Here is a 26,741-nt window from a genome sequence, read left to right on the forward strand (position 1 = left end):
CCGCCGCCGTTGCTCCTCGCCCGCCCGCAGCCCGGCGGCCGCCCCGCTCCATGGCGACCGCCAGCCCCTGCATCGTGGTGAGTGCCGCCGCGGCCTCCCCCGTTCCTTCGCGGGCAACCCGCCCCCTGCGCCGGGGGTCTGCATGAGCAGTGCCCGCATCACTGCCGCTGCCGGCCGGGGGAAGCGGGGCTCACGCTGCTCCCTAAACCTGGCCATCACCGAGCGAGCGCGGCCCGGCCGGGGCGGCCCCGCAGAGTCACCTTCAGCGGATCCCGGCGCCGGGCCCGCCGCTCCCTCCGTCTGCCGAGCGGGGCCGGGGCCGCCGGTGCTCCTTCGGGAAGGGGTGCGCGGTGCCGGGTGGAGGGGAGCGCGGGCACGGCGGCGGCAGCCGGGTCGGTGCCTCGGGGATGAAGGTGAAGGAACTTCCCGGCAGGTCGGAGCGCGGCGAGGCTCAACTTCCTATTCCTGTTGCTCTCCGCAGCGTGCTGGGGAGGCTGCGGGCGGTGGGTGCCTCAGGGGCTGGTTTTGGGGTGTATTCCTGCGGGGAGAGCGTTCGGAGGGTGCTTCGTTGCGTTATTGCTCTGTCTGCTGAGGTTCTTGGGTCTGATTTTGGTGTTTTTACAAAGCCGGTGCCGAATGCTCATGAAATACATGTGGTGCCTGATGGCTGAGAGCTGTAAATCCCTGCGGGCAGTAACAGCCCTGCAGGAAGGGCCCATTCCTTACCGAATGCAGGAAGGAAAGTTTAGGAGACACGCTGTGTATAACGATGGGTCTGGACCGCTGGGAAATGCCGTGTGTTTTGGGAACGACTTGGCTCATAGTAACAGGCTGCAGGCACCCTAATGAGGGCTCGGTGCCCGGGGAGCTCATCGAGAGCCTGTTTTGGATAGGAGGGTGAAATAGACATGAAATTCCCCACGTGAAACACTCATCAGGTGATCCACAACCCCGTGTAAACAGATTTCAGGCCAGGTAAGTGCTTCCTTAGGCACTGGAATGATTGTGCCCTGCAAGAGCAGCAGTAACCAGAACGGATACTTGAAATGCCTGCCCTAGTGAACTGTCCGTGATGAGCTTCGGCTTCCCTATGGGATTCTCACCTACATCGAATAGCATTTGGCTGCAAAACCAGAGAGTGAAGTAACTGAAAACCACATTGCCATTTGCAGGTTGCAGTAGGGTTAAGGCCATTCTTGATGCTGTTGCGACTGAACCTCAGCAGCGCTTGGTATAACTACATACAAACACTAATTCCTTGTCCTAATTACTATATACTTGCTAATGTTGCAGGCTGTTTCCTACAGGGAATTTGCCCATGTGGAGCAGGTTGCTGGAGCAGGGCTTGTATTTCAGCTTTGGAAGGATCCCGAGCCTCCGCAGTTTGCATGTGGTGGTGTGAGGAAGCTTGTTTCACAGCAGCAGGACCTGGCATGCTCCTGAAGCTGTTTTGTGGTCTGCTGTGGAGATTTGGACAATGTCCATGTCAAAATCTCTGCTCCTTTACTTGCAAATGCAGGTTTTGTGTTACACTGGGAAGATCCAAGGTGTGGAAAGCTCCTTGGTTGTTTTTTAATGGATCATTTTTAATGTAATCTAGCAGAACTGTAGGTCCAGTGTGACTGGCAATTCCATCGGGAGGGAAGCAAGGTGATCCTGCTGAGAGCAATGGGTTTGGTAGTTTACTGGACCAGTTTCTCACCACAGACTTGCTATAACGCTTGGTAAAAATCTCACCTTGTTTCCATTTCAGATTGGCGATGATGAACAAGGTTACGACCTGGACTTGTTCTGCATACCTAAACATTATGCAGATGATCTGGAAAAAGTCTATATTCCTCATGGGCTCATCATGGACAGGTTGGTTTGGCTTCACACAGCGCACTGCTCCAGCTGATTCCCTAATGCTGGAATAAACAGTCTTCCAGGGATAGTTTTTGCTGCCTGGTGACTGTCTAAATAGATTTCATTTAGAGACCAAGAAGTACCAGTGCTAAATAGCTAGTGTTTGGCTGGTAAAGAGTTTGTACATTTGCAGTTATGCTGTTGTTTGGAAATCTGGCATAATTCTGACATGAAATGTTGTGGAATGTTGCAATCTGTGGCTTTCTTTCCAGTGTTTCTTTGATCTTTTACCTCCTTAAAACCCAATTAGACAACGTTGTGCCAGTTCAGTCTGAAAACAACCACAGTCTCTTTGAGTTTCCATTGGCTATTATTAAGAGTAAATTATTAATCACATCACCTTAGATGTTCTCATGTCCATGTGGTAGATAAGTAATATCCACCTTCCTCCTGCCTTCTGGGATAGACATTGGCTCCTACAAGTATCAGCCTGTCACTCCTGTGGTTGCCAAAATGTATGATGTGCTGTGGAAGATCCTCCTGGAGATCTTGTGAATGGGAATGCATCTAGATCCTGTGTGGTCCTGGTTGATTAGATATAAACCTTCTTATAATTAGTGCTTTTACATACTATAAAAGCTTTGTGCTGCAAGTCCATATAAAGGAAAAAATTGGACAAAGTACATGTCTTGAAGTAATTGACTTAAAGCAATCGTAGGCTTTCTCTGGGAAATCTCGTGTCAGCTGGCACACAACAAATACATACCGTGCTTCTAAAAGAAATTACAGGATAAATTTAGAAACAGTGATTGCGGAGGAGCAGTGCAGTGTTCTCTTGCTCTGCTTCCTTGGTATTGTGTCTTGCAGTTAGGACAGATTGCAGGCATTCTGACTTCACAAATACACTCTTTAGTTTACAATTTGAGGGTTCCCTTGCTCCTCAGTTAGTGAGGGCTGCTGCCTTTTGGGTTGTGTTAGCTTATGCTGCTCTTTGCATGAAGCTGAACCTATCTCTGGAAGGACAAAACACATCTTCGTGTCACATACCCAGCATGAAACAGCTTCAGAGTGTTAAGCTTTGCTTTGGCTGAGCGTGACGTATGAAAACAAGGGTATTTGGCAGCACTGCTGTTAGATTAACCTTGAAAAGCAGAACTTTGTTGACCAGTAATGTGTAAAAGTGACTGAAGTAGGCCATTATTGCTGAGCAAAACGTGTTTCCAAGTTGGCTGCTGTAAGTGAGCAAATGCAGGGTGTTGTGAGAGCTAACCCTCTCTTGGTTCTGTACAGGACGGAGCGACTGGCACGAGAAATTATGAAGGGCATGGGAGGACACCACATCGTAGCACTCTGCGTACTCAAGGGTGGCTATAAATTCTTTGCTGATTTATTAGACTACATCAAAGCACTGAACAGAAACAGTGACAAATCAATCCCCATGACCGTCGACTTCATTAGGTTGAAGAGTTATTGTGTAAGTATCTGTGCAGTACTGTGCTGTTTCTATATAAATATGACTACACATTACTAGCATGGTTTAATATTGTTACTGCCAGAATGTGCTAATGTTAAATAATTAAGGAAATTAAGAGTCACAAGTTAATGTACTCTTTTTCTACTTTATTATATAACCTGTTTTCTTTTAGACCTTTATATCCACAGCCCAGTAAAATCATGCAGAGCAGAGAGACCCTTTCCATGTCCTTTGCTTGTCGAACCATTTCCTCTCAGCGCACTACCCCATCTCTAAAGCTCTGGAGCTAGAATAACACAGAGGATTCTCCCACAATTAGTTATAAAAACTTAATTCTAGGGATTTTTATGTGGTTTAGATATCATTCATTGGACAAGAAGACTTGAAAGCTGCAAAAACAGTTCTGCTCCAGTTCCCTATCTCATCTTTTGTTTGGCTCAACCAGACAATGAACAAAATAAGCTGTGTTTCTCCTTGAGGAAATAGTATATTCATAAATGTAGATTTATGATAGTGGCTTGATCTTTTCAACACTACCCATAGGTTGCTTTGGGTTTGCATTTTTGGAGAAGGATTTGTTTTCATTCTGAACACAAGGATTTAACTTTATAGGGAAATGGAACATTCTGTAACCTGAAGTCATGTGTAAGTTTTATAGAAGGAAGTGCGAGGTTATGTTGTGCAGGTCAAAGGAAGAAGCAGGTCTGTGTCAGTACTATGTGCTTCCTGGCTTAGCAGCAGCCTGGACTCGTGTTGAGGGTGGTATTTATGATTTGTTCCATAAGGCCACCTGTGGCATGGAAATAATTCCATTTGTTTTGTTTCAGTTTAGTGTTGGAATGAATTGTTTTGTAAGGTTCTGCTGTTAGTTCTGTCTCAGCAGCTCTGCATTCAAGGCAGCACTGTAGTTTATTTGCTGCAGTTGTAGACTAGTGCCTATGCCAGTAGAAAAAAACAGAGAGATAACTAAATTGGAAGCTTGACCTCATCCTTCATTCCATTAAACTGTGTGACCAGAGAAAGAGTTATTGCTGACTTAGTTTGGACTGTCAAAGAACCTCACTGGTTCATGACTGCTGATGAGCTATCTGTTAACAAGTCACGGTGGAGCCCAGAACTGTGTGGAGCTTTGGGCAGGTCTGTTTGCAGGACCAGCAGCCCTGGTGCCCGAGGCATGTACACTGCTGGGCCATCCAGGGCTTCCTTGGAGACCATGCTCACGTTTGTTGAACACGAGACAGTAATTTAGCTGTGCACTTTAATAAGAAGACAAAGCTGGGCAGAAAGGTTCATGCCAGCTTTAGTTGTACCTCACCAGGCACTCACTAACACCCTGTGCTTCTGCACTGTATTTAAGTTGGAAGGGAACCCTTCCAATCACTTACTTAGCTTGTTTAAAAAGCAACATAAACACTGCACCTTTTCACTCTCCACTTTCTAACTTGGAAAAAACTAGCAGAGAAATGGTTTGAAACACCTGGAGAAAACCCCCTGTTAAAAAGCAAGGCTGCCTTATTACATGCGTGGTCTCTTTGCTCATACTGGTGTGAGCATGCTTTGGTTAATTTCTTTACTACTACTGCTAGCTGCTTTCCTTTCTTACTCTGCTACAGTGCCTTGTTATCAATAGGGGAGTGAGCAGTAAAAGAAGTTTTATGGAAATTAAAAGCCTGTTTTTGTAATAGAAGATAATAGAGGAAAAGTGGAGGAATTTAGGCAGAAAGCTGTCTAAGCAGAATGTTTTCCTTGAGGTGTTGGCTTCAGGGTTTTGGGTTCTGTCGGCCAATTCTATAAAAGAATGTTTTCTTGTCCTAGATGAATGAGGAGCTCCTGTTACCTATTGCCTCCACTACAGTATTTATGAGTATCTAATTTCTGTGGATTCTCTTAGGTGGTTATTACTATCCAGACATATGTCCTTTAGATTGCATAACTTGATAGACCAGATAAAATTGTCCTAACATGAACTGCATGTAACAGATTGATTGGGACTTCCATCATTAATAGAGTCCAAATGCTGTATCTGCTCTGTAGTTCTTAATCTTTGCTTTACTAGATGGAAGCATCTATGTTTAATGAGGAGAAAACCATCACAAACTGCCATGGACAGTTGAAAGTGAAGCTAGCTCATTGTTGCTGTCTTTGGATGTGATTACTAGATCACACTGCCTGCCTTTACACACTGGATAAAAGATGTTAAAAATACCCTGGGCACATAAACAAAGCAACTGAACTTCTGTCATAGTTCTGAAATTGATATAATTGAGGTTCTATTCTTGTTTCAAACTGATCATTTAATATTTACAAGCATATGGGGTTTTTTTGTGTTGCATTGCAAAGTTCATTCTGTTCTGCACCCAAAAATAATGCTCTAAGAATACTGACATGAGCAAGCTGTGATTAAACTTTGCTCAGAACTCCAGCTTTCCAAGCCCTTACAGATGAATTTTGATGATCTGGCAAGCTGTTAAGAGATGGAAAGATGGTGTTTTTGAACAGCCCCTGAGCTTGGTATTCCTGACAAACAGTTGATTTTGTTTATGCTGCAGGAAGAATGGCTTTTCCCCAGTCTCCTGCATTTCAGCTTGGAAATGAGCAAACATTGCTTATATAGTCATGAAGGGCAGCCAAAAGACGATGCATGTGTTGCTCTGTCACTTGGGGAAATAGGGATTGTCAGTGGGGTACATGATAAACTCTGGTCAGGCTGATCACAGTGGTTTCCTGAGACATCTCTGGTAATCAAGCCTTGGAGCAAATGCCATAAGCAACTTACAGTGCCTTGAGTCAGGAGTTACGATCTTGTGAAGCATTATTGTTTTCCAGTTGTGACAAGGGGGAGGCGGTGAAAACAGATCCAAACATAAAACTCTGATGTGTTAAACCACAGAGCATTAAAGCTTTACCAGGCCTGAAATCAGAAATAATGCACCTGAAGGTAATTGAAACACTGCTTAATCATTAAAGAAAGTTCTTTCCAGTGGAAATCTGGTTACAACCAGTGGCAAATTCTTTAAGTGGTTTGTTTTATCCTTTCATTGCTCAGGAACTCAGTCTCTGCATAGGAATGCAGGTTTATGTGCTAATGAAGATTTATGTTGCTGTTAAAAGTGTAGCAATTGGTATGGTTTGCGGTGGGAAGGACCAGGAAAGGTTTTGTTGGTTAGGTTGGTTTCCCTCTGCTCATCATCATACTTCAGCATGCCTAATCCAAAGGTTTACAGTACCCTGCAGATCTGTGATGTCTGGTTTGAGCATAGTGTGTTGCTTTGTAGCCAGAGAGATTATCAGGAACCTGATCCTGTGCATTTGTTGAGGAGTACAAGTCTGTCGTCTCTGCCCATAAATTAATGGAAAAATACCCGTAATATCTGCTGTATTGTTATTTTATAAGGAATGATGATTTTTTTTTTACATCCTTCCATGGAAGGAGGATGAAATCCCTGTTAGCATAGGAACAGATAAGAGAGAATCCGGTAACATAAACAAGGCAAAGCTTAAAGAAGATAATTTCAAGATAGGATGAACACAGGAAATGTCCTTTAGCTGTATGAGTACAGTGCGTAACTGAATCACATTTCTGTGGTCGATCTAGGCAGTATCTCAGGCATTCAGTAGCAGTACGTGTATCTGCTAGGTCAAGCAGCACCATTTGGGACATCTTTGTTTTGGGACTTTCTCAGTGCAGTGAGGTTGCTGCTGTTCAGTTGGGTTATTGCTTGCATTGTTACAGAAGCACTGAAAGTCCTTGTCAAACAGCCTTTAATCTGAAATACCACCTTTTAATTTCACTTGCAATTTCTTAGTTAATGGACACTTTTGCTGCCGTCTCTTGCAAGCATTAACAGTCACTGGTTATGTACTTTGCAGGTTTGATATTTACTGGAATAAAAACCCCAATTTCTTTAATTCTGGTAATGCTCATGCTCACCCTTTTCTTTCTTAGAATGATCAGTCAACTGGAGATATAAAAGTCATTGGTGGAGATGACCTCTCAACATTGACTGGAAAGGTATGGTTCATTGTATGTTTAAAACCAAACCACAAGAATGCACATATCTGCATGGTTTTAAGGCTGCTCTTTTACTGTGTGAAGATAATAGAGTTAAATGAAAACTGATGAGTCTCATTTAAATATTTGCCACTGTACATAGGGGAGTGGATAACCGTCACCACAGCTGTGAGTTTAGTCTGAACCTAACCAAACCCCATTCAATATCAGCAAAGTTTGATGAGATTTGTTTTTCTGCAGTGCCTTTAGAAGAATGCTCTTGTGGGGGTTGTTGTCTACAAACTGCCTTTAAAAGCAGCTTTATTTATTTGCTGTAGTAGTGTTGCACTGAAACAGGGAGGGGAATTAATGTTGTTAAGATGTGTAATGTGCAGCCCAGGGTAAGAACAGAGATTCCTGTTACAGTCAGTGAGAAGAGAAGGAAATGGGAGAATGTAAACTGGGAATCTGCTCTTCTCCAGTGACTCTATGGAGATAATTGAGCCGGATATCTGGGATTAAAGCATCACTGCCTCCTGCTCTGTCAGAATATGTTACCTTACCCTTCTCCTTACACATGTGATGTCTAAGACAGATATGTCACAGTTCAACATAAAGGACGTAGGTAACAACAGATACGTACATGTCTCTAGTATGACACTCTGCTTTAGAAGAATACAAATGGTGTAGACTCTGTTTTGATCTTTTTTGCATATGTTTAGAGTTCTCAAAGTGAATAATTTAAAGACCATTTTGTGCTCAGCATGAGACATTGAGAATCTCATTGCCAGCTAATGGCTATTGGAGCATCAGATTTGTTCACTACCTAGAATTCACTGTTACGTGTGTAAACCAACGTAAGTGATGGTGGTACAACTATTTAACTGCAATTAAAATTAATATGTTAGAGATTAATATATATAAAGAATTGTATATTCTCTAAATGTTAATGGATTTATCTTCTTTTTCTTTTTCCTCCCACCAGAATGTTTTGATCGTAGAAGTAAGTATCACGTTCTCATGTGTGACTGCTAAAAGAGCTCTAATAGAAGTTGTTCTTAAGGCAGAAAACCTCCAGTTTCTGGTTTCAAGGCATCTGGCTTCTGGTTCCAGGCCTGAATTTTGCAAGTGGGCTCTGAATTTGCAATTATCCGTGCTTTGAATTTTCCAGTTGCATTCAACTGCTAAATTTAGCAAGGACAATAATCCATGTAAAATTGTTCACACTTGCTTTCAGTTTTCTGGGATTCTGGCAATTCTAAAATGTCTTTTGTTGCTTAGTTTTAAAAAGTAGCCTGATCAGGTAGTATCAAAGCATGTTATTGTTCTGTCTTTATAAAGCAGCAAGCTAGAAATTAAACTGCAAGGGTAAAAAGATGTTCCTTGAAGGAATATCTTTAAAATACATGAGAAACACCTCTGAGCCAAATGTCTCTGTGTGTAGTTTGTGTAGACAATAGTGACACAGAGAACAGTAATTCTCAGTGAGCATCTTGCAGTGGCTAAATTCCCATTCCTCTGTTTTGTCATGGTGCTTTGGGTGATAGCAGGTACAGGACACCTCAGTTTAGTTGCCTAGTTGCTTAATTCTTGCTCTCATACCTCACTCTTGATGGACAGAGTTGCTTATGTTTGGAACTTATGGCTTTGACAGCACTGGAGTAATTCAGGATAGGGAAGGAGCAATTTCAGGATAGCAAATTTTAGGATAGGGAAGCAGCCCCAGTAGGCAGCAAAAATGGATGTACAGCCTAATAATGCCCCAAATAATGGAAATGGCTTGTTTGTAAGCAAAGAAACAGCTATGGCAACGGCTTCAGCAGCCAAAAGGAAGGATGTTTCCTCTCATGAAATGTGGTTTTGAGGATGTTTGGTTGTTGGGGTTTTCTTTGAGAGGGTTATATTATTCCACAGGAAGCACAGTCAGTTCCAAAACTCCTACCAAAATAGTATGTATACAGCAATCATCTCTGTGACCACTGGTGTCCTTTGAAGTCTATTTTGCTTCAGATAGACAGATGCATTTAATTACATACCCACTCCATTGCTGATGAATGTGTGTCTTTAAAGCCCCAGACAGTTAACTAGGTTAGTTTCTCATGTGTTCAGTGAATCATTACCCCATGACTTGTCTTAGACACTGTCAAATGCAAACCCTTTACAGATCACTGTTTTACCTGTCAAACAATACAAATACATGTTTATTGGTGGTTTAATATCTTATGCTCGAGAGCACCAGGCTTTCCTATATTGCATCCCTTTAGTGTGCAAAAGAGGCTGCTCAAAATGGAGATTCACCTCCAATATACAGATAATCACATAATAAATGCCCAGTAATAAGCTCTGGTTTACAGTGTGGAAGTAGCTATGTCTGTTTATTCCCCACCTTCTGTTTTTATCTGTGTATCTGTATGCCTTTAACTTCTCTTGAGTTTATAACCCTGATTAAAAGCATTGCATGTGAAAGGTGGTATGGCTGCTGGGTGCTCTGTGGAGTTCTTTGTTTGATATTTTAATTGGGAGTCATGGGAAAATAAGCTGAAACCAGGACATTGCTGCTTCTGTGCTATCTGCCTCCTTCATTTCAAACAGCCTTGATTGCAGGCCAGGGTATGGACTGTTCCTCTAAAGACAGTGTTATTATTTCAGTCCAGATGAGGAGTCCATTTCTGATCCTTGCTTGTAAGCCATACATTCTGTTTTTCTGCTTATCTGTGCAGTGCATGGGATTTAAAACAGCGTGTGTGTCAAAATCCCTGTTTTAGCGTGTTTGAGTGTAGACTTCAGAACTGTACCCAGATATTCACAGTGCAATTTCTCCAGCTATTTCTTGGATCTGTGATGTAAATTGCACTCCTTTTTCTTTAATTGAACTAATGGGTTGTGCTGCTTATTTTCCCTTTGCTGTAACTGAGCTCAGCACAAGACTAATGTTACTCTTATCGTGTTCAAATTAAACAGTGTTTGTCTAACAGCTGCAAGGAGCACAAGCCATAAAATCTCCAAAAGGAGCCAAGAATGTCATAGTTCAGTAACTGCTTTCAAAGTCACAGTTATCCCCAATTAAGAACTATTGTTAATGTGTGTGATCACTTGACTGAGCATAGTTGCATAAGCACAGCCTGGTGTGACGTGTCACATATATTTGATCGCAGATAGGATTTTGGCATATTTTGATGCTGTTGAGGATGACCAGTTTCTGTGATGGGAACTTGAAAATGCTTCTCTGACATGGTTACTATGCTTTCTTATGTGAGGTTTTTTTATTCTCAGGATATAATTGATACTGGTAAAACAATGAAGACATTGCTGTCTCTACTTAAGCAATACAATCCAAAGATGGTGAAGGTAGCCAGGTAAGTTTTCCGTGATGATTGTGCTGTATTTCACATTAAGGACATACAGTGTTTAAAGAAAAAAGTGCATAATACATTTCCCTGGGAGAGAAAAGGCTGGGAACATTTGTGCAGGAGTCCTATGTGATATGATCCGTTGAAGTTCAGTATATAAACTCCAAAAGCACTTCTGCTTATTATGAGAAGATATGTTTAAGGCTGGCCCTTTCCAGTCTTGCTGCTGGAGGAATTTCAGTGCTTCAGAAGGGAATACCTTGTGTATACCTGGTACATGGAATCATAGAATGGTTTGGGTTGGAAGGGACCTTAAAGCTCATCCAGTTCCAACCCACTGTCGCAGGCAGGGACACCTTCCATTAGAGCAGGTTGGTCCAAGCCCTGTCCAGCCTGGCCTACAAAATGCCATGTCTTTCCTTATATTATGGTGAGATTTGTGGGATTTTAGCACTGAAGTCCACATTAGGTTTAGAAAGATACGGAAAAATTTGAATCTTTTGTACTTAAAAATGCCCTCTGAAGTTGGTAAAGTTATTTTCAACACACATGTAGTTCATAAGTGTAGACCTTTACTAGAAAAGGAGGTAAATAAATCAGTGGTTGTCACTCACATATATGTAGTATCTATTCAGACATACTTGTTTCTGCTGGTCGTGTCCCTGTGCAATAGCAACCTTTTTTAGTTTGCCTTTAATGGTAGAATTAAATTAGTTTGCACACTAACATCATTGTTTGTGTAGTGTGCATGGTGCAACCGAGCTTTAGAGGTCATTCTGTGACAGTCACCCAGCCATATGCTCTTCCAGGCTCTCTGATGTACTTGGATCCATTAGTTTTGAAACAGCTTTTAATTAAGTAACTTGCAAACAACACGAAATGTTGGGGATAAAATTAGATTATTGACCAATATCAACATTCTTCCTACTTCCCTTTTAAAATTGCATCTTTTGCACTACTATGCTGTGGGTGTGCATTTTACAAGAAAAGCATGGTGATTGCTGGGGATTAGAGATAAAGCAGAGCTGTGAGTGGTATCTAATCAGTTGTGTTGCCATAACAATGACAAGCAGTCATTAGACACAGGAGAACAGCTCTTCCTGCTGATAATCTGGAGGTGACCTGCTAAAGGTGAGATACTTGAGGGTTTCTCTCTGGCTGGATTAGGTGTGCCAAATGTTAAGTGTTTGTCACTGACAAGTACAGCATGAATATAGGACAGTATGAGCAGGGTCCATTTTCCTGTTGTTTGAACCTGTTGCAGCAATTTGGGTCTGTTCAAGACCTGAGCAGGCAAACATGATTGTTCTAGATCTGAGTGTTAATGTTCTCAGTCACTTCACTTGCCTCTTCTCTTTTTCCCCTCCTCCTCTGTGACAGTTAAGTGGCTGTAGCAGGAGGGTGGGAATTAATGCTAATGTGATTTGGGGGTTTCTTTGATCAAATCTGAGACCAGTTCTCATGACTAGAAGTTTCAGAACTGTTTCAAATGGAAACTGACACCTTGAGGGGTGACCCAAAGAGACGGAGCTCTGTGCTTAATGCACAAAGCTAAGATGACCTCTGTTCCTGTTCATCTATCAGCCACCTTTTCTTTTCCTCCTGAAGCCTCTGTATGTCACAGACAGACAGATGTCAGGCCTGGGGGGTTGTCTTCTGAGGGTTGGAAGTGCTCAGCTGAATAAAGAGCAAATCAAACTAAACTAGCAGGGCCTTTCTCTGTGCTCCAGTACCCCCAGCTCTGTATCTCCATGCTTTTTACACCTCTGACTTAATTCTGGAAGGATCATCAGAACCAATTCCATTTTCTTCATGGAGTTATTAGTACTGACAGTAAAAAGCAGTTGAGGACTTACTGCACTGGTGCAGTGGAGGTTGCATTGAAGCAGCTGAACTTTTGTTTTGTAATACTAATACCTTTGAAAAGAGCTCAGTTGGTCTGCCAGATCCCAAGGCATCACCCCTTTAGGTCTAAGCTAAATTGCACCTGAAGGTCCTAACACACTTTTCACAATGACAGTCCATCCAGCTCGGTATCTCCTGCCCCTTTCTTTCAGACCTGTTAGTTACCCTTCAGGCTGTGAACCTTTCATGCTTTGAGAAAGTTTTGCTTTTGTCATTAGGATTTGTTGCACCTGCAAGTAGTAGCTTGAAATATGTGTAGTGATGGCTTCATGTCTGTACACAAAGCCCAGATTCAGCTTGCTTGTCATGAAAATGGATGTGGTTCTTTTCTGTGTTTCAGTTTCATATTGGTTTTCTTTGACAGTTTGTTGGTGAAAAGAACTCCTCGAAGCGTGGGATATCGGCCAGACTGTAAGTGACCTTTTGACAACCATTACTCATTTTTCAGCAGATGTCAATGTATTGTGTACCCTTTCGCTCTAATTTTGACAGAATTAATATGGATTTTATCTGATGCTTTTCGTTTTTCCTTCCCTTAACTTCTGTGACATTTTACAATATGAAAAGCAAAGTTTGGTATTTTGGTCTGAGTTCCACCCTTTTCATGGGTAAATCCTCCCAGTTCAGTTGTAGTCAATTGCTTTGGTCAGCAGGACCTGCTGGATATGCCTTTGACACTTGGGAGTGATTTGAGTGCCTACACCTAGTTACCTCATGCTGTTTGGATGTCCCCAGTAATGTAGGAGGAGCGCATGGGGTAGCAGGTCTGATAAAAGTTTACTGTGATAAGATACCTAAATTGGCAGAAACCAGATTATGTTTGGGCATCTGAATTACTCCCTTCTTGTCTTCTCCCGTCTATCCCAAGGCCATAAAGAAAGGAACAGGATCCAGAGCAGACAGTGATACCAGAGTGACAGCTCTTCCTGCCTTGGGAAGGGCTTTGTGTTGTAACCCTGTTCCAGAGGCCGTATTCCTGTTAATCTGAACCACACACTTTCACTTTGGAAGTGGAGTGAATTTAGCAGCAGAATTGCATCCTCCTCCTCCTTCTTTCCCAGGTTGTAAGATATTCTGGAGCTGAAGATTTTCAATGCCTTAAAGCTTGACTGAGCTCCCCTCAGTCAAGGATTCCCCTCATTCCTGAGATCTTATTATGGGCTTAGCTGGGTTAATGGCCTGCTTCTGAGCATTTTGCTGCAGATGCCTTATTTTGCCATCTGTGCACAAAGGCAGCCTGTTCAGTGCAGGACGTGGGAGCTCTGAAAGAAGAGACAACAATGCTGGGCCTCTGTTTTATCTGTGTTGTGAGGCCAAGCAGATAGTAAACATCACCTTAATGTCCACAAGTGCACACAGCCTTTTCTTTGACCTGTACAATTCATCTCTGTTTTCCTTATGATGAAAGCACACAGCTTCCCTGTGCTGAGGAGCCTTTCAGAACAACCCAGACTACCTGTTTCTGTAACCTGCAAGTGACTCCATAAAGAACAGAGTGCTCTTTGCTCTTCACTATTCTCTATACCAGGGAATCAGCATCTAAGATGTGCTTTAGCAGTCATAGTATATTCCTGCATGTCAGGCCATTGCCTGCAAGTTTCAAGAACAGTCTCCATGCAGGCAGTTCCTGAAAGGTGAAGTGTTGATTTCCCTGCAGTAACTGTGGGTCTCATACTCACATTATCCCATGCTCCCTCTCCCAGCCTTTCACAGGAAGTCCTATTGGACTTGAGCATCCTTAGTTTTGAAGGTGCTGACGGCTGAACCTTTCTTTTCATCCTGCCTGTGGGTACCTTTCCTGCACCATGCTGCTGTGTGGGAACCAATAAATGCATCCATTTAATTTTGCTTTAGCTGTTAGATTAAATCAGCAAAGTCAGTTGGGCTTTTAGGAGAGATGAAATGTTAACTGAGGGTACTTGAGTGGAAGAAGTGAAATGAGTGGGGATGCTTATATCTCTATAGCATTTCACACTGCCTCTGTAAAAAGGTCCAGTGAACTCTAGGAAGTTCTTTTCTAACATGATGGTGCCTTATGGTCTTTTTCAGTTGTTGGCTTTGAAGTGCCAGACAAATTTGTTGTGGGATACGCCCTAGATTACAATGAATACTTCAGAGATTTGAATGTAAGTAATTTCTTCTGTACGCTTTTGTGCATTTAAAACCAGGGAGGAGGAAGGAAGGAAGGGAAGGCTCCTCACATCACCCTCCCTTCTCCCTAAATCGTGCCTCTTGGGCAAACGTTCCATTGGTGATGCAATGATGAGAGCAAATCCTAGAGCAGCAGGAGAGCGTTTTGGAGCTCTTAGGAAACTAGAAGCTGTTTTGCTGCATGCAGAATTGAGGCAATACATCTCCTGTGAGCTCTGAAATAAGTTTGTGGAAGTTTCTGAGGTTACCAGATGTCTACAGCAAATGAGCGCATTGGGCTGGTTATGTTAGAGTGATCTTGGATGTTAAAAGGAGTTCAGCTTCAAGTCTAAGTCATCAATTCTTCATCTGGGTCTCACTCGGCAGACATTGGGTGGGACAATGAAGGGGAGGAGGAAAAAGGCAATGTTGAGATTTTTAGACAAAAAAAGGCTTGATGTGTTCTGCCTAAGCAGCATCACAAGTGTCTTGTACTGAAACGTATTAGCGTTATTGGAAACGCGTGTGAACCATTTGGTCTCTTACATGACTTTTCTAACTTCATTTTCTTTCAGCATATCTGTGTGATCAGCGAGACGGGGAAGCAGAAGTACAAGGCATGAAAGCACAGTTGGAGTGCTGTTGTGTGGCAACAGAACTTTCACAGGTTTTGTTTACCAAGTCCCATCTTTCACAGGCTTCAACTCTGGTACACCAGCTAAACTTGTAGAATGCCCCCATTGTCCTGTGCTTACTATAATTTATTGCATGTACAATATAAGAGCTCGTCTTGTTCATTTGTATCTTAGAGATGGAAACAACCGGTGCAATTCTGCACTCCTGATTTTGATTTGCACTATGACTCTACCGACTATTGCTGCCCCTGGTTGGGTTGTGCTGTTTGTGAGCTCCAGAGTCTAACTCTTGCAGTGGTAAATTGCTTAAACCTCATCAACCCAGAACTGAAATAGTTCCAAGTACTGTAAATGTCAAACATTATATGATAGGGAAGTCTATTAGTAATATTTTTAAAAGCTGTAATTTAAGTTTTATATTTTAATGCACAAAATGTGATTGTGATTAATGGATCGTTGCACCTTTGGGTGTTAGAAAGCATGAGGAGCAGCCAGTTACAGTATCTGTACTCTCCAAGGAGCTCGCTCCGATCTCCTGGGGTTGCCTTACTGCTGTAAAGGAAAGTCTGGGTGAAAAGATGTCCTTTTTGTTCCGTAGTTTTCTTTCTTTTTTAAGGAGCTGGAGTGACAGCAGAATGTTTAAAGTCTCATTCTAGTGGAGCTGCCTGTTTCTGTTAGAGGTTTCTTTCGTCTTTCCAAATATCCATCAGTCAGTGGAATTGCCTTTGAAATTGAAACGATTTTAATATATTTGTGGGGAAAAGAAAAAAAAAGGTATTGTTTTACTTTATAAGATCTGCAAAACAAAGTACTTTAAATAAAGGCTGTCTCTTTAAAATAAGCCCCATCCATCGATGCCCCTCATTCTGTATATTAAAGTGCTCTTGACATTTTCCTCTCGGTGAGGTTTTTCCTGAGTGTTTCTGTCAGTGGAGGCAAACTCTGCATTTATCTTTGTAGAACCTTTGGGTGAGGTTGTCCTGTCTATAAGAGAGATGATAAAGTGCTGGGGGAGAACGCTGAAACACTTGCATGTTCTATAACCAGACTGGATGTCAGAGATGCTTTAAGCACTGTCCTTCGTTCTGTTCTGGCAGAAACAAAGAGTGGAGATGATAATGGTGTTGAAACACACACATGTCAAAAATCCAAATACAACCATTTTCTAAGTCCCTGTGGCAGGGGGTTGGAACTGGATGAGCTTAAATGTCCCTTTCAACCCACACCAGGCTAGGATTCTGTTGTCCATCCATGGCGTGCTCAGTTACGTCTGTAGTAGTTAGCAGCAGCCCTAAAATACCGGTCTTGGTTAAGATGCTGACACAAATGCTGTGATTTGGGAAAGGGCAGAGAGGTTGAATTAGTCAGAACAAGGGGTTTGTCTCCCAAACCAGAGCTGGAGTAGGGAAATCACAACTCTTGAGGGGGTTGGAACTGCAGGGACATGTGGGGTAGTCACTAAAGAGGTTTGGGAAGATGCTGTTGAGCTGCACTGACCCCAGCTCTGCCTCCTGACACCCCTCGCCTGGAGCAAATGGAGCAAGTTCAGGTTTAGAAACCCCAGCCTTACTGAATGTTTCCACATTCTAAACACTGGGGAACAGGCACCTGGGATTGGTTGAGTTTCTTCATGTAGGTGTTTATCCAGTGAAGTTTATCACCCCAGAGGGATTCCTTCTTCAAAAGCTTTTGTTGCTCTATGAAAATGGGTCAGAGAAGAAGGTAACCGCTCTCCAACCTTGTGGGACCAGCTCGAACACTGCAGCCATTCACAGCACCCACAGGAAGGGAAATTCTCACTTGACCAAAGCTGAAAATGCAATTGGTACTTTTATTCAGACATCTTGGGTAAAAGACTGCGGTTTTAGTTACAACTTTGTAAGTTAAATGCCAACTTTCTGCAAGCCAGACGTGTATTGTTAAAGCATTATGAAAGCCCAGAGAAAATCTTGTATTTGAACATTGATGTGGCATTTGAAATTCAGTCTAGTTCCGTGTTTTATGAATCACAAATGTATGCTGGAAAAATGGGATTGGCTATTTGTAGGCATTGCTGCGCTGTCTCACCCTCCGACATCTGCCTGCCTTGTACTACAGATGGGTGGCTCTGCTTTGTGGTGGTTATTCTTCTCACTGCTCAGAACCAAAGTGCTCCAGGCAGAGCTGGGAGATGGGCTGAGAAGTCTTCATGTGAACAAAGCTGGCACTTCACTTGGGGGGGGGTGAATCCCAGTTGGAAAACCGAGGCAAATGGGGGTCTTTAAGCTGCCCTGTGGGTGTAGATCCTGAGTGATTCCAGGTTGGTGCTTCAGTGTGTGTGATGCTCTCCTGTCCAGGATAATCCAGCACAGAGGAGCTAACACTACTTTGAGGGAGCTGGATGCTCATGATCCATCCAAGGGTTGCCTGTGGTGTCTGCTGGCTTTAGCTCCCATTCAGGTTACACGTCACAAGATCAGATCTCGACTGTCTGCAAGTACTTGTGTAAGTAAATGAGGCATCGCAGCAGCTGCGGTTCTTCTTTTTTGTCATATTTAAGGACTTTGCTGTATTGACTTTCACACGCAGATGTTGTTTGATGACTGTTCTGGTGGGGAAATTGCCCTGCAAAGCTGCCAGTCACTGCAGGTCACAGTCACTGCAGCCACCACAGTGAAGAGGGTTGGAGAAGTGCAAAGCTTCAGCACCATGAAAAAACCAGCAGTGAGGATTCTCATCCCAAGGGCTGTCCGGATAAGGATCATGCCAGCCCCAGCCAGGTAGCGAAAGGCTGGTGGAGCACGGACCTGCCTCGATGCATGTATCATTCCCACACCCTCCCACGGCCAAGGGGATCCTGGAGCTGCTGTCTCCAAGCACTGCCGGGGCTGAGCAACGTCTTTCTCCATTCACTTCCACAGGAGGCTCTGGAGCTGCTGCACCAGGGGCATCCTCAGCCAGCTCAACACCATCCTCTGGCTGGGTACCATTACTCAGGCAGCCTCCAGCGTGGGGCTCTGGGCTTGGGCACTTGCTCTCTGAAGGAGCAGAGATGTCCATAGGGCAGTGAGGAACTGTGCTGATGTCTCTGCCTGCGCTGATCTCCTCATTTATACCTTGTGGGTCATTCCCAGGTACGGACACGTGGACCCTGCTGGAGCAGCAGCTCCTTCACAGAGTTTTGCCAGTACAAGAACACTTTCCACCGGCTACAGAAGGAGGTAAAGCCGCTGGATGGATCTGTTATGTGTGTGCCTTCAGGGTTTGCAGCCAGCATCGCCCTTACAGATTGCTCCTGGTTTGCTCACAAGAGATTCCAGCTAAGACTGTCTGAATACACGTTGAAGAAGATCCAGTTTGGGTGCAGATGTTTTCCACTGATGGGAGGGAAGCCCAAGAGGCTGCTGCAGGAGATGGAGGAAGCTGAAGAGGAAGTGCTCAGCTATTCCCCACTTGCAACTTTGGGGCAGGAAAGGGCGACTCCATTCCCAGCACTCACAATCATCCCAGTTTCTGCCATGTGCCCATCCTCACCATCCCATTAAAGCATTTTGGGGCTCATTGGTGTTCAGGGGAGCTCACTGGGGCAGGCTGAGGCTGAGAGCTGGGCTTTGTGCTGGATGTAACACATTCCCATGTGCCTGGGCCCTTCCCAGACATTTCAAGCTCTTTTTTCCCTTCTCTCTCCTCCACCTTTTGGGAAGAGGAGGAGAAAGAAGGAATAAAGCATTAAACTCTCTCTGGTTTGCATCCCCAAGGAGCAGCGCCGTGTTCTGCCACCCCAGAGCGTAACACCAGAGCAGCAGAACCGGTGCCAGGCTCCAGAGCAGCCCCGTGGCTGCGGTGATGGGAGTGGATTCCCCTGCCCTGAGTGCCAAAGGTGACTTGGATTTAGCTGCTTCTGGGAACAGCTGATTTGGGCTGAAATGGAAACTTCCCGAGCGGGGCTTGGCCTTCCTGCACCTTTACAACCGGCTTCCACCCCAGCCACGTGTTTTGTTTGAACACCGACCTGCCCAAATCCAAATCAGAAACTCGGGAGCTTGGCTTGAGGGTGGTGCTTGAATCGTCAAGAGGAATCACAGATCCCCGTGTGTCTTCTACCTTCCAGGGTGTTCAGCACCACTCAGGACAGGAACTCCCATACAAAGATCCACTGCCGCCAGCAGAAACAACCACCCTTGGGCTGAGCCCCTCCATCAGAACTGTGATACCACCAGAGTGCAGCAGCCCCGCTGCAGTTTTAGGTCCCTTCCTATTATTCCTCTTCTTGTTCTCATTGATGATACTTTTGCTGTTATTCCTAACATTACATGATCCTTTAGGTGTTGCTATTGTTAGTAGCAGTGTTCCGTTGTTATCAGTAGTGCTAGGATTCCACTATACATTAGCAGGCAGTAGTTCTATTGTTGTATGTTAGATAATATTATCGTTATTAGTATTAAGTTGCCCTCCAGTTATTATTATTATTCCATTGTACATTACTGATTACTATTGGCATTATCAGTACTGTGCGATTGTACTTCACCCATTAAACTGTTCCTCCCATTCTCATGGGGGACAGGGGCTGAGCGAGAGGCAGGGCCTGGCAGTGGCACTGACACTGAACCCCCCCTGCAGCCCCACCATGCACCATTCCCTGTTTCTCTCCTGTCCCTGAGCACTGAAATCAATCCAGTGGAATCCCAGTGCTCCCCAAGGCAAAAATGCCCCCCCCAGGACAAACTCTTTCCAGGGGGGAAATCCAGAGGATAGATGGTCCTTGGGATGCACTCACACTGCTCAAAGTTGGGGAAAACCCCTCTTGCGAAGCAATGAAGCACAGTCCCAGTTCCCCCAGAAGGGTTCTCATTTGTCTTTAGGGGTTCCCAATCACCTCCAGTATTCTCCAGGGACTCAAGGGGTTCCCAGTTCCTCCCGTTTGCCCCCAGGGTCTCCCACAGGGCTCCCAGTTGCCCCACATAGGTCCTGGGTTCCCCTCAGGTGTTCCCAGTATCCCCCAGGGCCTCCACAAGGCTCTGGGATGCTCCCCATCACCCCCAGGAGCTCCCCAGTGGTCCCAGCCCTCCCCAGGGGATCTCAGAGGGTTTAGATCCTGCCCTCCCAGTGCTCCCAGTGCCCACCAAGCCAGGCTGTACAAGGGCATTGTGCACAAGGTGACCATGGCACTGATGGAGAGCAGCTGCTGCCATGGGGCTGCTTGGGTTTGTAATGCTGGCCCCACATCCCCCCCTCACTGCACCAGTGCCCCCATGGTGCAAGGATCAGTGTAGGGCCATGCACTGCCCTGGGCAGCCTGTTCCAATGCCTGAGCACCCTCTGGGCAAGGAATTGTTCCTCAGCTCCATCTAAACCTGCCCTGGTGCAGCTTGAGGCCATTTCCTCTTGTCCCATCCCTTGTTCCTTGGGAGCAGAGCCCAGCCCCTCCTGGCTCCATCCTCCTCTCAGGCACTTGTAGGGAGCCATCAGGTCCCCCCTGAGCCTTCTCCAGACTGAACCCCCCAGGTCCCTCAGCCATTCTCCATCTCTCTTGTGCTCCAGACCCTGCACCAGCTCCAGTGCCCTTCTCTGACCCCGCTCCAGCACCTCAGGTGGGACAAGCTCAGGTGATGCTGCTGATGCAGCCCCAGGGCAGAGCTCAGCCCCACACTGCACCCAGCCCTGCCCTTGCAATGAGCCTCTGGACTCCACAGGGTAACCTTGGGACTTATCAAGGAGGCTTTGAAATCCTCAACACCATGAGTCTGGAATGTAGAACTGAAACCCTGGCTCCTAAAAGGTGGCAGGAAAGACAGGCTTGGAGCCTGAAAATGACGATTTTTTTGGCCCTGGAAATGGGGATTTACACCTAAAAATGGGTCTTTGGGTGGTCAAAATGAGGCTTTGGACTTGAAGAAAATCAGGCTTTCATTTCTCCATGAGTAGTCTGTATAATGAAGGTTTGGAGCATCAAAAGGAGTCTTTCAACCCCAGAATCAGAGCTTTGGAGCCCCCAAATGAGGCTTTGGGAGATTCAAGACCCCTCAGACACTCCAGGCCTTCCAAACTCTTCCCATCACAGCGCCCAGCATCACCCATTGTCCCCACTGCCACCACGCACCCCCCAGCTCCCTTCCCACAGATGCACAAGAGCCAAAGCTCCCCCCCCGCTGGGCTATGGGGCAGCCACCAGCACAGGGGTGCGGGATGCACTCCTCTCCCCAGGAACAACACGGAGCCCGCGGTGGTTGCTGCCTCCGCAGTGATTTATTGGGGTGGGAGCCGAGAGCCCCCGCGCAGCAGCAGAGCCCGGCTCCTGCGGCAGGGACCGATTTCCAGCCTCACTAAAGCAGCAATGCAATACTGGAGAGCAACAGGCAATCCCCAACTCCAGTATTTCCGTGCTGCTAGAGCACTGCTGACAACTGTCCATCGCCACGGCCCCAAACCCCACCTTCCCCCCCCAAAACACAGGGCAAGAGTACCTGGGTTGATCCTTTGCTGGGGAAAGCAAGAGGTGAGGCACCAGCTGAAGGCACCGTGCTCGTGCCAATGTTGGTTGTGCCCGTGTTGGAGGACAAAAGGAGCCTCATGTCCTGCCTGCCTGCGAGGCCAGCCCCGCTGAGACGCACGGACACACGAGCTCATAGGGAATGTATTTGGAGCTGCAGAGGATGTGCACAGACACAAGCGCCAAGAGCTGATCTACACGTACCTGTTCAACTCAACTACAGAGATACATGGGAATGTGTTAGCTCCCACATCTATGATAACCAGAAGCTCACTTTCTTGTCTTATCCTTGAGGTAATGAGGCAGCCCAGAATGGTCTGTATCTCCTTGTCCCTACAAACCATGATGTGCTGCTACATCTCCTCAAAGCCCACTGAATGTTGACATTCCAAATGGTATTTTGGATTTTTATATATATATATATATGTGTGTGTGTATGTATTTTGAAACCATGCTATAAGGCACTGAAGAACACTCTACAATGAAGACATTTAACGTGCATGCATTACCACCATAGGACTTTGGTTTTTCTTCACGGGTGCTATCACAGAGTCTGTAACTAGAAGAGAACAAGCAGTTACACAGGGCAAACAGTGTCAGAAACAAAGCCAGCAATTAACTGTCCTCCCCTCACCCCTTAAGCATCCTTAATATGTGGGTCCACCCAGCAGATCTGCTGCTTTTGCTGCTGGAAAGAGCCTGGTCCTTCCAAATGCTCTATGGGGAAACATTACCTTATGCTTTCCTCTTAGGGGGTGCTGAACATCAAGGATTTTCCCAGAAGTGCCAGCGTTAACATGTCAGGTAAATCAATCCAGGTTCCAACAGTTCAAACCTGTTCAGTTTGCCTGAAAATACTCTTTTTTCTGAGAAATGCAAGAAATAAAACCCTGTGGTTTTTAGAAAAGACCAGATTATGCTCATTTAGTGTCTGAATGAATAAACCCAACATGACTGGATATTAAAGACACCCCGGAAATCCATCACCTCCTCTGCCTGTACCAGTGACCTCCAGCATGGGGCAGAGTGGAGGCTACCGGAGATGCTTGCACGCCAGGCTGCGAGGCTGTGCAGGAGCCATGCAGGCAGCCTGACACCTCCTGTGCTTCCTTTCCCCTTTACAGGATAACTTCCTTCAATTCATTCTCTTCAGCAGCAGCATCACCAGAAGCCCTGGACAATGCCAGAGATGATGCCACTGGTTCAAAGGCTGGGGCTGTCCCCTTGCACTGAACATGCTGTGGGTTGGTCCTGCTCCCGATCCCTGCCTCTGCAGCAAACTCCAACACAGGAATCCCAAACGCTCCCCTGACCCAAAGCACTGCAGGTCTTAAATCCAATGTTTGCCTGCAAACCCCCGCAGCGGTTTTTCATCACTTCAGCATCCTCAATACCAACAGCCCCCAGTCCAACTCCTCAGCACCCAACCACAGAGCAAACAAGTACCCAGAGAAAGTTAAACCTAAACCTAAAACCTGAAACCAAACACCCCCCCTGTAATTACCATGGGTATTACTGTAGTATTGACTGTACCTGGGCAGTTATTGCTTTCATCTCCTCCAGTGACTCAAAAAGAAAGCAATCATGAACAATCAGTTTCAGCTCTGGAATCCATTCTGTGTTTGAGGTTCATGTTTTAATTGATGGTTTTATATGTATACATAAAATACCCTATCTTTATCCTAGTTTGAGACGGGAGCAAGCAGGACTTTGCTAAGTGAGGGCTCAATACACCTCCACTAGCCTATTCTCTAGCGCAAAGGGAAAACCAACGTTCACACCAAGTACTGGGCATGTGGGAATCTGGGACAGGCAGTAAGCATGTACCTGAGATACCTATATGTGTGCTTAGGACACGAGAGCGTAATTATTTTCAGTGCTAGAAAGTTCTGTCCTTGAATCATCCCATCTGACACTGCAGCTCCTTTCAAATCCCTTTGGATTCTCAATGTGAAATCAGAAAGACAGCGGCTGAACAGAGTGGTTGGAGTTCATCTCGGCCTCTCCGAGGTGTTCCCAGCAGTGCCCCAGGAATGTTTCACTGGAACCTGTATTTATTTATCCAGAGGGATGCTCCTGCATTTCAGAGCAGGTTGGACACGTGAACTTACCTTCCCAACTCACCTGGGGATGCTGGCACATCGGCTCCTCCTGCACTGACCCTCCCTGGACACAAGGCAATCTCAACAAGCACTAGAAAGCAACACAGAGAAGGGTTTATGAGGTGCAGCATCCCCTCCCAAGGCACATGCAGACCACAAAGACTTGGATGGGCACAAGTAGTTTTAAAATTAGGGGGGGAAAAAAGCCCCAAATAATCAAGTTTTCACCTCTGGAGAGGGCAGACTACAAAGCAGCACTTATAAAGCAGCACTTCAGAGCATCTGCATCCCTCCTCTCCCTGTTCTCCCCATTGCTGCAGCTGGGACCACCAGCAGCACTGCCACCAGGAGTGTGACTTGGGGCAGTGGAACCCAAGGCACAATGGTTACCAAATGATAGCCCAGTGAGGAGGAAAAACACAGGTCCCACCAGCCAAAACCAGTGGCAGCTCTGGCGGTGAATGGGAAGCTGCTAGGCACAAGCACAGACAGAATCGAGCCCACCTCCCCTCCCTGAAGGGGTTAAACCAGCAGCAGTAGAACAACCTATTGGTCTTAAAGAAACATCTTATGGATGTGATAACCCATGCCTGGGACAAGCAGATAAGATGCAGAGAGGCTTACTCAGGGCTTGGGGCTTCATGGTGGCACTGATGGGTGCTCAGCCAGGGGAAGGCAGCACCCAGGGACCACCAGGCCAGCCATGAACAGGGGTGTCCTGCCATGGTGGTAGCCCCAAACATTAAGAGAGCTGCCTCAAAAGCTCCACCTCGATGCAAAAGCATGGCAACAGCTCTCCTGCTGCCACCAGCTCCATGCCTGTGGTGTAACACCAGCTATTTCTAGGAATCGAGACTCCTACCTGTCATCCACACAAGCCAACCACCTACAGAGGTTTAATTAAATCCCCCAAAGAACTGGGGAATTGGAACACGCAGAAACCCATTAATGCAGCTCACAAAACAATGCGGCTTCTGCTTGCCAAAGTATATTGGGCAACTAAGTAACCCCCCTTTCCCACCCCCAAGCCCAAAGGCGTGCTAAGAACTAAACCAAAGTCACCCTGAAATAGAGGGCTCCCTTAAAACTGGGTCTCTCCTCACTGCCACTGGCATCAGAAATGGAAAGAAAAGGGGGAAAAAGAAGTGGGAGAGAGCGCCATGGGAAAGGGAAGGAAATAAAGACAGGAGCCAGCGAGAGGGCCGATTTGCATACAGAGCTTTCACTTAAGCCCAGAGACAAGTAAATACGAAGTATTTCCTCTATACATAAAGCACAAGAAACAACCCTGCTATCAGACGGTCTGCACGCAGCAGACACACTCGGGCAAACCCCGCAGTCATTGTTCTCATTTGAAAGGATAAAAAAATAATCAAACAAAACAGCATTTCCTATGTTGCAAAAAAAAAAAAAAGCCTAAAAATACATCAGCCCCTTACAGCTGAAGGTCCCAGCTGTAAATCAGGGACACAGAATTACGGTGCATGATATGATCAAGGGGTGAGCGGCACCAGCAGAACCCATCGTGTATGTCTGGGACTGCAAACCTCACCACGTCCACCCCTGCCCCGTCGAAACACTGAAACTGACCCAAAAGTCACGTATTCAGATGTGGCCAACGGCCGGGATCAGCCCCCAAGCTCCATCCACGACCCTCAAAGCTTCCAGCTCTGACACTTCCAACAGGAAAGGCAGCGGGAAGAGAAGTGACTGTCGCGGAGCACGAGCAGGCGGACGTGGGAACAGCGCGCAGCCACGTTACGTTCACTTGCATCCCCTCGGAGCATCCAAATCCCACCCTCACTGAGTTTTAGACTTCACCCTGGCCAGTATGAAGTGTGTAAAACGGGTTTTCTCCCTGTTTGCTGGTCAGAGCTATGGCAGAGTGGGTAATTGCTCACATTGCTATATGAAACCCGTGCTTTCCTCACCAGCGCGGGAGCAGCAGCACCCCACACGGCTCCAGTGCTATCCCAGCTCAACCCAGCGCACCTTCCACCCGTTAAACCACTGTGCACCGAGGTGGGGCCGAAGCCCCGAAACCAAATGGAAGCTCCAAAGGGTGGATTCAAACAACGCACGGCATCAATTCGTTAACTTGGATCCCTTTGAAACTCAACCCCGGAGCGGCTCCTGCCAGCGCTGTCGGAGCTATCGCGACGGGACAGCTCAACAGGCCTGGGGATAAGGCTTGAACTTACAGTACTCCAGGAAAACCAGTACAATCCACAGGGAAACTCCGGGATCCACAGTTTTTTCTCACCACGGCTGAGGAGAGGAAAAGTAGGATGCTCCTTGTTACTTCCAGTTGGGTTTTTGCACTGTCATCTCATCCAGTTTTAAACAACAAGGGGTAAATCTGCAAGCCCGATTCCTACAAAGTTGATTTGGGGAAAAAACCCCACAAAATAGGAATATATATTTTTTTTGGTCAGATGAGCAATAATTCAACCCATAACAAGCACACAGTAATTACACTTATTCCATGAAATCTATTCGGGTCACTCTGCCTGCAGCAAAGTCCCCTCTTGCATTTCATCAGTGGTTATTGCATTAGCAGCTCCCTTCTAGAGCTTCCCCCCAAAGGGGGATAACTCAGCTGCTGACGGCGGCTTCTTTGGGTTTCTCCACTGCAGAAGATGATGAAACTTGGCAGAAGGACCCTCACCTACCCCCGCCTGCAGCGCCCGGGCACAACTTATCCCTGGGTTTTATTGTTGGAGGGAGAAATTCCCGGTTTCACCTTGGAAAAACCCACTCTGGATGCAAGGGAAAAACTGTCTTTATAAACCTGATGCAGAGATGGGAAGAAAAGTTGTATTTAGGGTACATTAAGAAAG

General features: G+C 45.7%; 1 protein-coding gene and 1 long non-coding RNA gene across 2 annotated transcripts; one reads left to right on the top strand and one right to left on the bottom strand.

The window, feature by feature from the left end:
* HPRT1 (hypoxanthine phosphoribosyltransferase 1) lies at positions 1–16,171 on the top strand. The gene is made up of 9 exons (XM_005148217.3): positions 1–77; positions 1,754–1,860; positions 3,136–3,319; positions 7,266–7,331; positions 8,296–8,313; positions 10,584–10,666; positions 12,930–12,976; positions 14,615–14,691; positions 15,271–16,171. Exons 1-9 carry the CDS (start codon positions 51–53, stop codon positions 15,316–15,318), a joined length of 657 nt encoding a protein of 218 aa, XP_005148274.1. The 5' UTR covers positions 1–50; the 3' UTR covers positions 15,319–16,171.
* Positions 16,172–21,533: 5,362 nt separating this feature from the next.
* Positions 21,534–26,333, bottom strand: LOC117436319 (uncharacterized). Its single transcript, XR_004549750.1, has 2 exons — positions 26,103–26,333; positions 21,534–23,992 (listed from the first exon to the last, which is right to left on the bottom strand). It is a non-coding gene; the product is annotated as an uncharacterized lncRNA (long non-coding RNA).
* Between the last annotated feature and the right edge of the window lie 408 nt (positions 26,334–26,741).

This window comes from Melopsittacus undulatus, chromosome 6, assembly GCF_012275295.1.
Source record: "Melopsittacus undulatus isolate bMelUnd1 chromosome 6, bMelUnd1.mat.Z, whole genome shotgun sequence".
Lineage (NCBI taxonomy): Eukaryota > Metazoa > Chordata > Aves > Psittaciformes > Psittaculidae > Melopsittacus > Melopsittacus undulatus.